General features: G+C 45.4%; 2 protein-coding genes across 6 annotated transcripts; both read right to left on the bottom strand.

Moving 5' to 3' along the window:
- Window positions 1-867: 867 nt before the first annotated feature.
- LOC123723769 (phosphoglycerate mutase 1) lies at window positions 868-3,816 on the bottom strand. 3 transcript variants are annotated; one of them, XM_045709403.1, is made up of 5 exons: window positions 3,646-3,816; window positions 3,368-3,537; window positions 2,492-2,766; window positions 2,084-2,264; window positions 868-1,824 (listed from the first exon to the last, which is right to left on the bottom strand). In XM_045709403.1, the coding sequence occupies exons 2-5, from the start codon at window positions 3,504-3,506 to the stop codon at window positions 1,655-1,657; spliced, it is 765 nt and encodes a 254-aa protein (XP_045565359.1). In that variant the 5' UTR covers window positions 3,507-3,537; window positions 3,646-3,816; the 3' UTR covers window positions 868-1,654. The 3 variants fall into 3 exon arrangements, with proteins under 3 accessions (XP_045565359.1, XP_045565348.1, XP_045565369.1); XM_045709392.1 differs by having other exon boundaries at window positions 3,368-3,708; XM_045709413.1 differs by lacking the exon at window positions 868-1,824 and adding an exon at window positions 1,863-1,924 and having other exon boundaries at window positions 3,368-3,709.
- A 196-nt stretch (window positions 3,817-4,012) lies between these two features.
- On the bottom strand, window positions 4,013-11,362 carry LOC123723933 (M-phase inducer phosphatase 1). 3 transcript variants are annotated; one of them, XM_045709375.1, is made up of 12 exons: window positions 10,902-11,362; window positions 10,509-10,685; window positions 10,175-10,296; window positions 9,750-9,789; window positions 9,431-9,464; window positions 9,132-9,290; window positions 8,839-8,946; window positions 8,608-8,670; window positions 8,190-8,288; window positions 5,345-5,637; window positions 4,990-5,107; window positions 4,013-4,330 (listed from the first exon to the last, which is right to left on the bottom strand). In XM_045709375.1, exons 2-12 carry the CDS (start codon window positions 10,673-10,675, stop codon window positions 4,205-4,207), a joined length of 1,329 nt encoding a protein of 442 aa, XP_045565331.1. In that variant the 5' UTR covers window positions 10,676-10,685; window positions 10,902-11,362; the 3' UTR covers window positions 4,013-4,204. The 3 variants fall into 3 exon arrangements, with proteins under 3 accessions (XP_045565331.1, XP_045565325.1, XP_045565326.1); XM_045709369.1 differs by having other exon boundaries at window positions 4,014-4,330; window positions 10,509-10,690; XM_045709370.1 differs by having other exon boundaries at window positions 4,015-4,330; window positions 8,839-8,925; window positions 10,509-10,690.
- Between the last annotated feature and the right edge of the window lie 64 nt (window positions 11,363-11,426).

Here is an 11,426-nt window from a genome sequence, read left to right as displayed (position 1 = left end):
GAGCTGAGTATCGGCACCTACATTTTTCTACCGCCCGAGCTCCTGAACCTCTTACAGAATATTAGCACAAAAGTATCTGCTAGGTAAAGCCCTGCCTTATCTCAGCTCACTGGTCACCATAGCAGCACCCACCTGTAGCATGCGCTCCAGCAGGTATATCTCACTGGTCATCCCAAAGCCAATTCTTCCTTTGGCCGCCTCTCCTTCCAGTTCTCTGCTGCCAATGACTAGAACTGCAAAAACCCCTGAAGCTGGAGACTCTTACCTCCCTCACTAGCTTTAAGCACCAGCTGTCAGAGCAGCTCACAGATCACTGCACCTGTACATAGCCCATCCAATCTACCTCATCCCCATACTGTATTTATTTATTTTGCTCCTTTGCATCCCAGTATCTCAACTTGCACATGAATCTCCTGCACATCCTACCATTCCAGTGTTTAATTGCTATATTGTAATTACTTTGCCACCATGGCCTATTTATTGCCTTACGTCTCTTATCCTACCTCATTTGCACATGCTGCATATAGATTTTTCTACTGTATTATTGATTGTATGTTTGTTTATTCCATGTGTAACTCTGTGTTGTTGTATGTGTCGAACTGCTTTGCTTTATCTTGGCCAGGTCGCAGTTGCAAATGAGAACTTGTTCTCAACTAGCATACCTGGTTAAATAAAGGTGGGGGGGGAAATAATTGTGGAGCTCCTGCAACTATATATAAACAGTACTGGCACTCAAAATGAGTACTGGCACCTATATCAGTCCAAGTCCAGCACTAAATTGCTCAATAGTCCAGCATACATGTAATCAGCTCAACTCTGCCAAGTCAAGAAATATGCAGCTTGTGAAACAGACAAGGGTCACAGTCATTTGACAGCTCATAAATAATAAGATGAATCTTTATTTATTCCACACAGAACACTAAGCACAGGTCAGCAGCATGGAATTAGAATGAGTGGAGGGGGTATAGAACCTCTCCTGAATGCGGACGCCCGTTCTACCAGTTCTAATTCTATGGTCAGCAGTACAGTACAGAACAGGTCCGCCTGCCCCTTTAAACAATAACCACCATAACATACTGTTGCCGTAGAGCTACAACAATAATGAGATTCAATGTTTCCTTTTTCAAAAGTGCCTGTCAATGTTTACTCAGTGCAAAACTACATGGCAGTAGAAAGCACACTATCATTTTCCCCATTTAGATAAATACTCTACACGCTGGTCCTGATTCTGTTGTTGGATGCTGTAAATACCCTATTAGCTGGTCCCTATCCTGTGTGTTTTTGGATACTGTAAATACCCTATTAGCTGGTCCCTATCTTGTGTGTCTTTGATCAACTCAAACGAGCTTGATGAACTCATATTATGATGATCCGTACAATCCAGTATTACTGATTCCTATTGGCTGTGTAATACTGATGTCTCAATGTGCAGGAAAAATATATGTGCAGGAAAGCAAAGACCTATCAAATCCACCTATAGTGTAATGTGATGTGTGTGAGTGTGTATTTGAAATGTGTGTGTGTGTCCTATGTATGTATGTATGTATGTCTGCGTGTAGACGTGATAATGTAATGTCACGCTGTGTGAGTGATTATTATTATAACATGTTCTAGCCGCATCGACGCCTTCTGACCACGGGGGGGGGGGGGGGGTCTATTTCTTGGCCTTGCCCTGAGCAGCCACAGCCTCCATGGCCTTCTTCACCGTCTCCTCGTCTCCCAGGAACTGCATGGGCCCTACAGGCTTCAGGTTCTTGTCCAGTTCATACAGGATGGGGATCCCTGTAGGCAGGTTAAGCTCCATGATGGCCTCCTCTGACATACCTGGAAGTCACCAACAATAACAACAATCAGTGAATAATCAGTAACATATACAACTAAACACTAGGAAGGTTCAACTCCACGATGGCCTCCTCTGACATACCTGGAGGTAAATAACAATGAACAACAAGTCAACAATAATCAGAAAAACACCACTAATCTGGCATGACAATCACTGGAACATGAGTAAGCGTTGAGATGTAGGAGGGGGCTCTCTCTCTCTCTCTCTATCCATCCATCCATCCATCCACTAATGACCTACCCTCCAGGTGCTTGACGATGCCTCTGAGACTGTTGCCGTGGGCGGCGATGAGAACCCTCTTCCCGTCCTTGATTTGGGGCACGATTTCGTCGTTCCAGAAGGGCAGTGCTCGGGCAATAGTGTCCTTCAGGCTCTCACAGGACGGCAGCTGGTCCTCCGTCAGGTCGCCATAGCGACGGTCCTGCAGGAAAGAGATGGTTAGTGCTGCAAAGTCAAAGCCTGTTAGCCCAGGTCTGTATGGCTGACACCATGGTGTCTAATCACAGAATATGAGTTCAGTGATGTTGTAGATGTGTGTATGCCTCTATGTGCATGCTTCTGTGTGTGTACCTCTGTGTGCGTACGTGCGTGCCCCTCTGTATCCACATCCCGTGTGTGTGTGTATGTGTGTGTATGTATCCCGCTCACCTGGCTGATGTTGTTGTAGAAGTTGTGCTCCTCCTCCATGGGAGGAGGCGGGGTGTCATAGCTCCTCCTCCAGATCTTAACCTGGGCCTCGCCGTGCTTCTCCGCTGTCTCCGCCTTGTTGAGCCCCGTCAGGCCTCCGTAGTGGCGCTCGTTGAGGCGCCAGGTGCGGTGGACAGGAAGCCACATCTGGTCGATCCCATCCAGGACCAACCACAGAGTCCGGATGGCTCTCTTCAGGACTGAGGTGTAGCACACGTCAAACTCATAGCCAGCATCTGAGGAGGAGAGTGCGGGGGGGGGGGCATGAGTGCGTCATGGAGTGATGTACACATATGGTTCTTTACTTGTGGGAACATCTTAAGTCTCGAGTGGTTTCCTCATCTCCTTTCCTTCATCTGTACCGAGGTGAAAGAATGACAGGTTACAGTAAATAGCTGGTAGGCATCCATCACCACCATATTACTTATGCAGGTGAAGGAAAGGAGACAAGGAGAGGAAGAGTCCACTTCAGACTATTGAGATGCACCCTTATTTCCTCTTTTCAGGGGCGAGCTGCTTTCGGCTATCCAGGCTAGGCGATAATGCTAGGCTATAAGCCTAACACAACCTCAATTTGACCAGCTACACTACAGAGAGAACAGACATGCTTTCAGGTTGTAGGGGCTGATAACAGTTCACATTATGCCACCGGGCAAGTCCTTCATGTGATGGTTTAGATAATGCCGCAGTAACACAACTACCTGTTTCCTCAAGCCGCGCCTTGCGTAACGGGAATAGCCTACCCTACTATCTCTCAGCAAAACTCTCCATGGCCCTCCATGCCCCGTCTTAATCCTATGAGAGAACGAAAGAGAGATACATTATAGACCGGGACACCTTTTAGCGCCTGTCCTCCTCTCTTCGCCTCCTGCTCCCCGGTTTCACTGAGTTCCGCGTCGAACCATCCGCAGAAGCGGTTCTCCTGGTTCCAGCAGCTCTCTCCATGACGGATCAGAACCAATTTGTACGCAGCCATCTCGAATCCGTGACGTTTGAATCGACCTCCGCTGTATTTTCGGGAATTTAAGAGCAAAAATATTGTTGTAAAATGCGGAGAAAATCCCCGCAGTAGTGTCGTGGCTGATATGAAATGAGGATTCGGTTCGAGAGGTTACCTAGGCTGGCTGTTCTGTTGTGAACTTGAAAGCTCCTTCTAAATAATGCCGACTGACTTCCTGCCGCGCTAGACCAATCAGAAACCCTCTCGTGTGCGGTGCAGAGAAAGCGAACGCGCAGAGGAGCACGTCAGCCAGTGATGTTCAGTGAACAGAAAGCACAGTAGCCTAGGCGACCATTATATCACAGTGATGAAATTTTAGGCCTATGTTGGGTGTATGCGTAGTATTGAGATACTTTATGGGTAGCCTATTATTGTATTGCTTGTTTTTACATGTATTATAGGCTACTCATATGCTGCCATATCGTCCTCTTTCTGCCCCTTGCATGAAAAAAGGAAGTTTATTATGTCACAATATAAAGCCATGACAATGACACATTCTTTTTGTATTGAAACAACTTTATTGATAACTCATTTCAAAAGAGATCTGCATCAGGTGGTTATTGTTAGACGACCCCCTGATGCCAATCTATCCAATCTGACAGCAGACTGTAAGGGTGTCAGTCACCATTGGGTAAAGGGAACCGTAGAAGCTTGGTATGCAAGCAAGTGTCCAATCAGTGAGTCTTGTAGAGCGGCAGTCTCTTGTGGAGTCGTGACTTGGTCTTCCGTCTGAATCGTCCCAGCTGCTCTCTGTACTCCCCGTGGAGCATGGGAACATAGCCACGCGGCTCACACAGCTCCTAGAAAGGCAGATTGATAGACAGGCAGACAGACAGACAAACAGGCAGACAGATTGAAAGGCAGGCAGGCAGGCAGGGGAACAGAGGGAAAAAACATTGAAAGCTTTTATGAATAGGCTGAATAGAAGACCATTTGGAAATGAATACCCTAACCCCCCCCCTAAATGTCTAAATCATGGGGGTGGGGGTCATGGCTGAGACCTTCAGGGTTGTGTCAACAACACTCTGCGTTGTAACTAGAAACAATGCTCTTGTTTATTCAGAGAGTCAAGGGAAAATGAGAAACGCTTAAAAGACAGTTTGTGATTCACTGCTCTGAGACATGGAATATGAAGAAGACACTGTTTTCGTTCATATTCTAGTGATTTTAGTACAACACCTCTAGCAACCTTGTCAACAGGTGAAGCTGTTGGACTGGCATGGATCCAGGTTCAAGTGTCAGTCGTAACTATCCCTTCCTCCTAAAATTTGCTGCACTATTATAAGTAAGAAGTATACATTGATTATGAAGAAACTGTCCTATTACATCTCAGTTTAAGACATGCTTCATAATGTAGCGACTGGACAACCCTCTTGGCGTAACGCTGGTTAAGTTGTTGTAGTGACAGCGATCGGAGCTACCCCTGAATTCACTACAATGATGTACTTAGGAGCCGTACCGGGTAGCAGGAGTAGAAGTGTCTGTAGCCCCCCTCCAGCAGGTAGAGCTCAGGGTAGAAGAGCAGAGGGTAGAGGGAGGCATGGAGCACTCTGTCCAGCTCTCTCAGGTAATGACATCTACAGGGGAAAGGTGGGAACAGCCAGTATCAGGATCAGGAAGTTGTGTATGTTCGTGGGATGAGGAGGTGCATGCAGCGTGTGGGTGGGAATGTGTGTGTGTTTCTCTGTTTGTGTGTGTGTGTGTGTGTGTGTGTGTGTGTGTGTGTGTGTGTGTGTGTGTGTGTGTGTGTGTGTGTGTGTGTGTGTGTGTGTGTGCAGCCTATGTGCAGATGAGTGTGTGTGTTGTTCTCTTACAGCCGTGGGCCCCTCTCTGACGAGAACTCGCAGTGGAACACAATCAGTTTCCGTGGCGACGACCCCTCCATGGGTGACCCCTGTCCTGGTGGAGTGGTACCACTTCCGGGTGAATGTGACTGTGAGCTGGACCTCTGTAACACTCCACCAATGGAAATACCACTGACGCCTGGATCTGGAGCCTGTCCAGGGGGGCTGGTGGGAGCTCTGCCCCAGGAGGAGAGCTGGTAGAGGGCAGGGAGCTGGAGTAAAACCCCTTGGATCTGAGCCTCGGTGTGGAGGTTGTCTGCCCCCTATGGGACACATGGAGAACAACATAAATATATAAATGTTTATACAGTACCAGTCAAAAGTTTGGACACACCTACACTCATTCAAGAGTTTTTCTTTATTTTTGAAATATTTTCTACATTGCAGAATAATAGTGAAGACATAAAAACTATGAAATAACACATATGGAATCATGTAGTAACCAACAAAGTATTAAATAAATCAAAATATATTTAGATTCTTCAAAGTAGCCACCCTTTGCCTTGACAGCTTTGCACACTCTTGGCATTCTCTCAACCAGCTTCACCTGGAATGTTTTTCCAACAGTCTTGAAGGAGTTCCCACATATGCTGAGCACTTGTTGGCTGCTTTTTCTTCACTCTGAGGTTTAACTCATACCAAAGCATCTCAATTGGGTTGAGATCAGGTGATTGTGGAGGCCAGGTCATCTGATGCAGCACTCCATTACGCTCCTTTTTGGTCAAATAGACCGTACACAGCCTGGAGATGTGTTGGGTCATTGTCCTGTTGAAAAACAAATGATAGAGTCACTAAGCACTATGATTCTGATCCCTCCTGTCTCAGCCTCCAGTATTTATGCTGCAGTAGTTTATGTGTCGGGGGGCTAGGGTCAGTCTGTTACATCTGGAGTATTTCTCTTGTCTTATCCGGTGTCCTGTGTGTATTTAAATATGCTCTCTCTAATTCTCTCTTTCTCTCTTTCTGTCTTTCTCTCGGAGGACCTGAGCCCTAGGACCATGCCTCAGGACTACCTGGTATGATGACTCCTTGCTGTCCCCAGTCCACCTGGCCGTGCTGCTGCTCCAGTTTCAACTGTTCTGCCTGCGGCTATGGAACCCTGACCTGTTCACCGGACGTGCTTGTTGCACCTTCGACAACTACTATGATTATTATTATTTGACCATGCTGGTCATTTATGAACATTTTAACATTTTAACATTTTGACCATGTTCTGTTATAATATCCACCCTGCACAGCCAGAAGAGGACTGGCCACCCCTCATAGCCTGGTTCCTCTCTAGGTTTCTTCCTAGGTTTTTGGCCTTTCTAGGGAGTTTTTCCTAGGGAGTTTTTCCTAGCCACCGTGCTTCTTTCACATGCTTTGCTTGCTGTTTGGGGTTTTAGGCTGGGTTTCTGTACAGCACTTTGAGAATATCAGCTGATGTACGAAGGGCTATATAAAAATAAATTTGATTTGATTTGATTTGAAATTTGACTAAGCGCAAACCAGATGGGATGGCGTATCACTGCAGAATGCTGTGGTAGCCATACTGGTTAAGTAAGTGTGCCTTGAATTCTAAATAAATCACAGACTGTGTCACCAGCAAAGCACCCCCACACCATCCCACCTCCTCCTCCATGCTTCACGGTGAGAACAACATGTGGAGATCATCCGTTCACCTACTCTGCGTCTTACAAAGACACGGCGGTTGGAACCAAAAATCTCAAATTTGGACTCATCAGATCAAAGGACAGATTTCCACTGGTCTAATGTCCATTGCTCGTGTTTCTTGGGCCAAGCATGTCTCTTCTTATTATTGGTGTCCTTTAGTAGTGGTTTCTTTGCAGCAATTCGACCATGAAGGACTGATTCACGCAGTCTCCTCTGAACAGTTAATGTTGAGATGTGTCTGTTACTTGAACTCTGTGAAGCATTTATTTGGGCTGCAATTTCTGAGGCTGGTAACTCTAATGAACTTATCCTCTGCTGCAGAGTTACCTCATGTGCGACTGCACATGAAGAAACTTTCAAAGTTCTTGAAATTTCACGGATTGACTGACCTTCATGTATTAAAGTAATGATGGACTGTCATTTATCTTTGCTTATTTGAGCTGTTCTTGCCATAATATGGACTTGGTCTTTTACCAAATAGGGATATCTTCTGTATACATTGTCACAACACAACACAACTGATTGGCTCAAACGCATTAAGGAAAGAAATTCCACAAATTAACATTGAACAAGGCACACCGGTGAATTGAAATGAAATACATTCCAGGTGACTACCTTATGAAGCTGGTTGAGAGAATGCCAAGAGTGTGCAAAGCTGTCATCAAGGCAAAAGGTGGCTACTTTGAAGAATCTCAAATACAACATATATTTTGATTTGTTGAACACTTTTTGGTTACTACATGATTCCATATGTGTTATTTCATAGTTTTGATGTCTTCGCTATTATTCTACAATGTAGAAAATAGTCAAAATAAAGTAAAACCCTTGAACGAGTAGGTGTTTCCAAACGTTTGACTGGTACTATATATATATATATATATATATATACATTAAACCAAAACCTTGACCATAATATTGATGAAATGTATTTTATTATACATATATATAGAGAGAGAGAGAGAGAGAGAGAGAGAGAGAGAGAGAGAGAAAGAAAAAGAGAGAGAGAGAGAGAGAGAACTCAGATGAGCAGGCCCATACAATAGGTCATAAGTTATCAGACCGGTCAGTTGTTAACTTATTATGTATAATAAAATACATCTTATCACTATTATGGTCAAGGTTTTGGTTTATTTCTCTATGTGGTTTACTCAAAAAACATCACCTTGATGTGTCCACCGTGGTACTCATAAGGGTAGCGACAGTCTATGATGAGGAAGTCTCCCACTGTTCCGCTGTACTGTCCTCTTAGCAGAGACGCCACCTGCAGGCCATCAGGAGAAATGCACCTCCAGTTTACCACAGCAACCGTAACAACCTGGCAACAGTAACAACCTGGCAACAGTAACAACCTGGCAACAGTAACAACCTGGCAACAGTACTAGCAGGAGACTACCCTCTAGATACCATCCCTAACAGGAATGTTGAAGTCCAATAAGCAGTGTTGTAGTCCTGTGGATATCCTTTATGATTATGATAAAGAGGATGAAGGAGAATATAGAGAGAATATAGAGAGTGGGAGTGGAGGAACAAGGAAAGGAGGGAAGGAAGGAAGGAGAGATGGAGGAAAGGAGATTACATACTGTTTGGGCTGAGATGCAGTGAAGACCCTGGAGTTCCACTCTCTCTACTGGTAACAGTAATGGCTGTGGACACACACACACACACACACACACATTAAACACATTGTTCTAGCACAGCACTAACACACCTGATTCAACCAATCAAGGGCTTGTCCTAGCCTACTATCACCCAGCTGGGAAAAAAATGCATTTTTTACAACATTGTGAAAATGTTGATGTGAGGTTGCACACCTTGCTGTAATCTCCTGTCAGGGTGTGGTCCTCCATGGTAGAACCCAGGAGGCTACTGGGAGGGAAAGGCAGCCTCCTGGACTTGACCTGCCGTACAGAGAGCAATGCCTGATGAGATACATTGTTTTTAACCAGATTTCATAAAACTAATATGACACAAATGGGCCCCAGGTTTATAGGGGGATCCTATGTTTATCATTCTCTACCCTCCTCCCCGAAGTATGACCTTGTATGTAGTGGTGTAAACTTCAGGGAGCAGGGTAGAACATCGGAACACTGCAAATGGATCTCACCTCAACATCTGGCAGCTCCACGTCACCCTGACGGACACGCAAGGCTCCGCCTCCTGGCGGGGAACTTTGACCTTGACATCTGAGACCCCGGACCCCTGGGTCTGACCTCTGAACTGCAACGCTGCAGAACCGGGTCGACAGCTTCACACGCAGACGCTTCTGGACAACCAGAACCAGAACATCACATGATGATGTTCCTGAATACAGTTAGAGCCCAGAGTTTTTCCAGTCAGGTCACTCTGTTCCAATTCCAGTACCTTATTGATTATTATTCCCTCCGTTTCTTTGTAAATACTCACCATTTTAGGAGCAGAACATGCAGGGGAGAGAAACCTAGAAAGTAAATGGTACAACAATGATTGAAAATGTAATTCAGACAGCAGACAGGAGGCTGCTGAGGGAAGGACGGCTCCTAATAATGGCTGGAATGGCGTGAATGGAATGATATCAAACACATGGAAAATATGTGTTTGATGTGTTCCATAGCATTCCATTTATTCCGTTCCAGCCATTACTATGAGCCATCCTCCCCAATTAAGGGGTCACCAGACGCCTGTTATTTGTAGGCACCTAATAATCCCTTTGCAATTTTTGCTTATAGAATCCATGTGTCCTCACCTCTCTCCCCTTCTGTTCCCGGAGTCTGTCAGGATGTTACCTACATAGAGAGCATATTGTGAGAAAAAAATCTGACTTAAAATCTTTGAGAATAATTTATTTATCAAAAGGGAAGCTACACATGTAAATGATTCACAAACTGAAAATGTATGCTCAACATAAGATATACAGAGATTCAAATTCTGGACAAACTGGATTTAAATCTCAATGTTTTTGTCCCAAATTGCACCCTATTCTCTATATAGTGCACTACCTTTGACTAGTCAGAAGTAGTACACTATTTCGGGAACAGTGTCCCATTTGGGATTGAACCAATAGTTCAGCCTCTGATGCATTCTAACTCTACCCAGCGTCATCAAGCCATGAGGAACCGCTAATCATTCATTAGGGTATTTCCCCATCAGTCATCCAGAGCTTGCCCAGACCTGTCGGCGTCTCCTCTCCTCGGGGGACAAGCCCTCTGCCGCACGTCGAACCCGGCGTGGGCCCAGGGGGACTGGGAGTCACTAGCTCCGGCGTCAGTCGCAGCTTTCTGCGCGGCGTGTCGCTGTGGAGTATGAAATTGAAGTTTTTTTTAACTAACAAAGATCAAAAGATTTTCAACTATATAACAACTGGACTTGATAGTCTCCAGTCGCTCTGTTGCGCACAACGTCCCAAAGTGCCCACATTGTATTACTTACATTATTCCACATCTCCTAGCGTTCGCATAGCTTTCTTTAGCTTTTAAGTAACCGTGATAACTGTGTGTTTACTCACGCGCCGTCATGGCATCGGAGGCTCTTTAGGCTGAAGGAGAGCTCGGATACAGGTGAGGGTCCGGTGCCCGGTGGAGGTGACAAGCTCCAAACGGGCTCGTTGTGTGACGGCCCCGGTAGTGCGTCTCCCGGAGAGATTTCATTCCCAAGTACATTGAATGTCTCCATTCCTCGTCGCCTATTCTATCATAAAACAAGAGCAACGAATTATGCTTATTTAGAAGTAATCAAGATGTGCCTCAATTCTGTTAAACGACATGCGTAAAATGCATGCGTAAAACTACAATCATGCGTAAAATTATAACCAGCGAACATACCTAAGTCTACACAATATGCATACTATCAAGATACACTATTTGCGTAAAGCTTTTCCAAAAGTGCTCCCAGGTCTCACCTGTGTGATGATGATTATGTTATGGGTCTCCATCCTCCCATCACAGCAGGGATGTTTCATTCAGCCCCTTCCCCGTGGCAACCGTGGTTGCTACAACAAGCCAGCTAGACCGGGCATGCATTGGGCACGTCCCCGCCACCCTCACCAACAAAGCGGCCCTGTTTATCTCTCCTTTCTCCCAAAGTGTGCACTTGTTCACTTCCTTTCACTGATTTGAAAGGATATTACTAAGAAATATACTGTTGGTTATATTTAGCCTATACCCATACAGTCCTTTAATGAATACTTACAGAAACTCTCCCTCTATCCCATCCTCCACCAATCCAGTGCTTTTAGATTTGTGGGAAGTTGTGAACGAGTGCAGACTTCAGTAGAAAGGAGATGGGACGCACACATAGCCTAGTCACCAACTCAAAACACTGGCCGGCCAGGCGGCCACCCACGGTGACTGTGTTGGTGGTGGTTCGTTCCCCTGGTAACGCATCCGCGGGATGATGCGGCATTTGTCATTATGAGGACCTCCTT

This window comes from Salmo salar, chromosome ssa02 (genome assembly GCF_905237065.1).
Source record: "Salmo salar chromosome ssa02, Ssal_v3.1, whole genome shotgun sequence".
Classification (NCBI taxonomy): Eukaryota; Metazoa; Chordata; class Actinopteri; order Salmoniformes; family Salmonidae; genus Salmo; species Salmo salar.
Note: the sequence above shows the minus strand (reverse complement) of the source record. Positions and strands in the feature narration are given on the sequence as shown.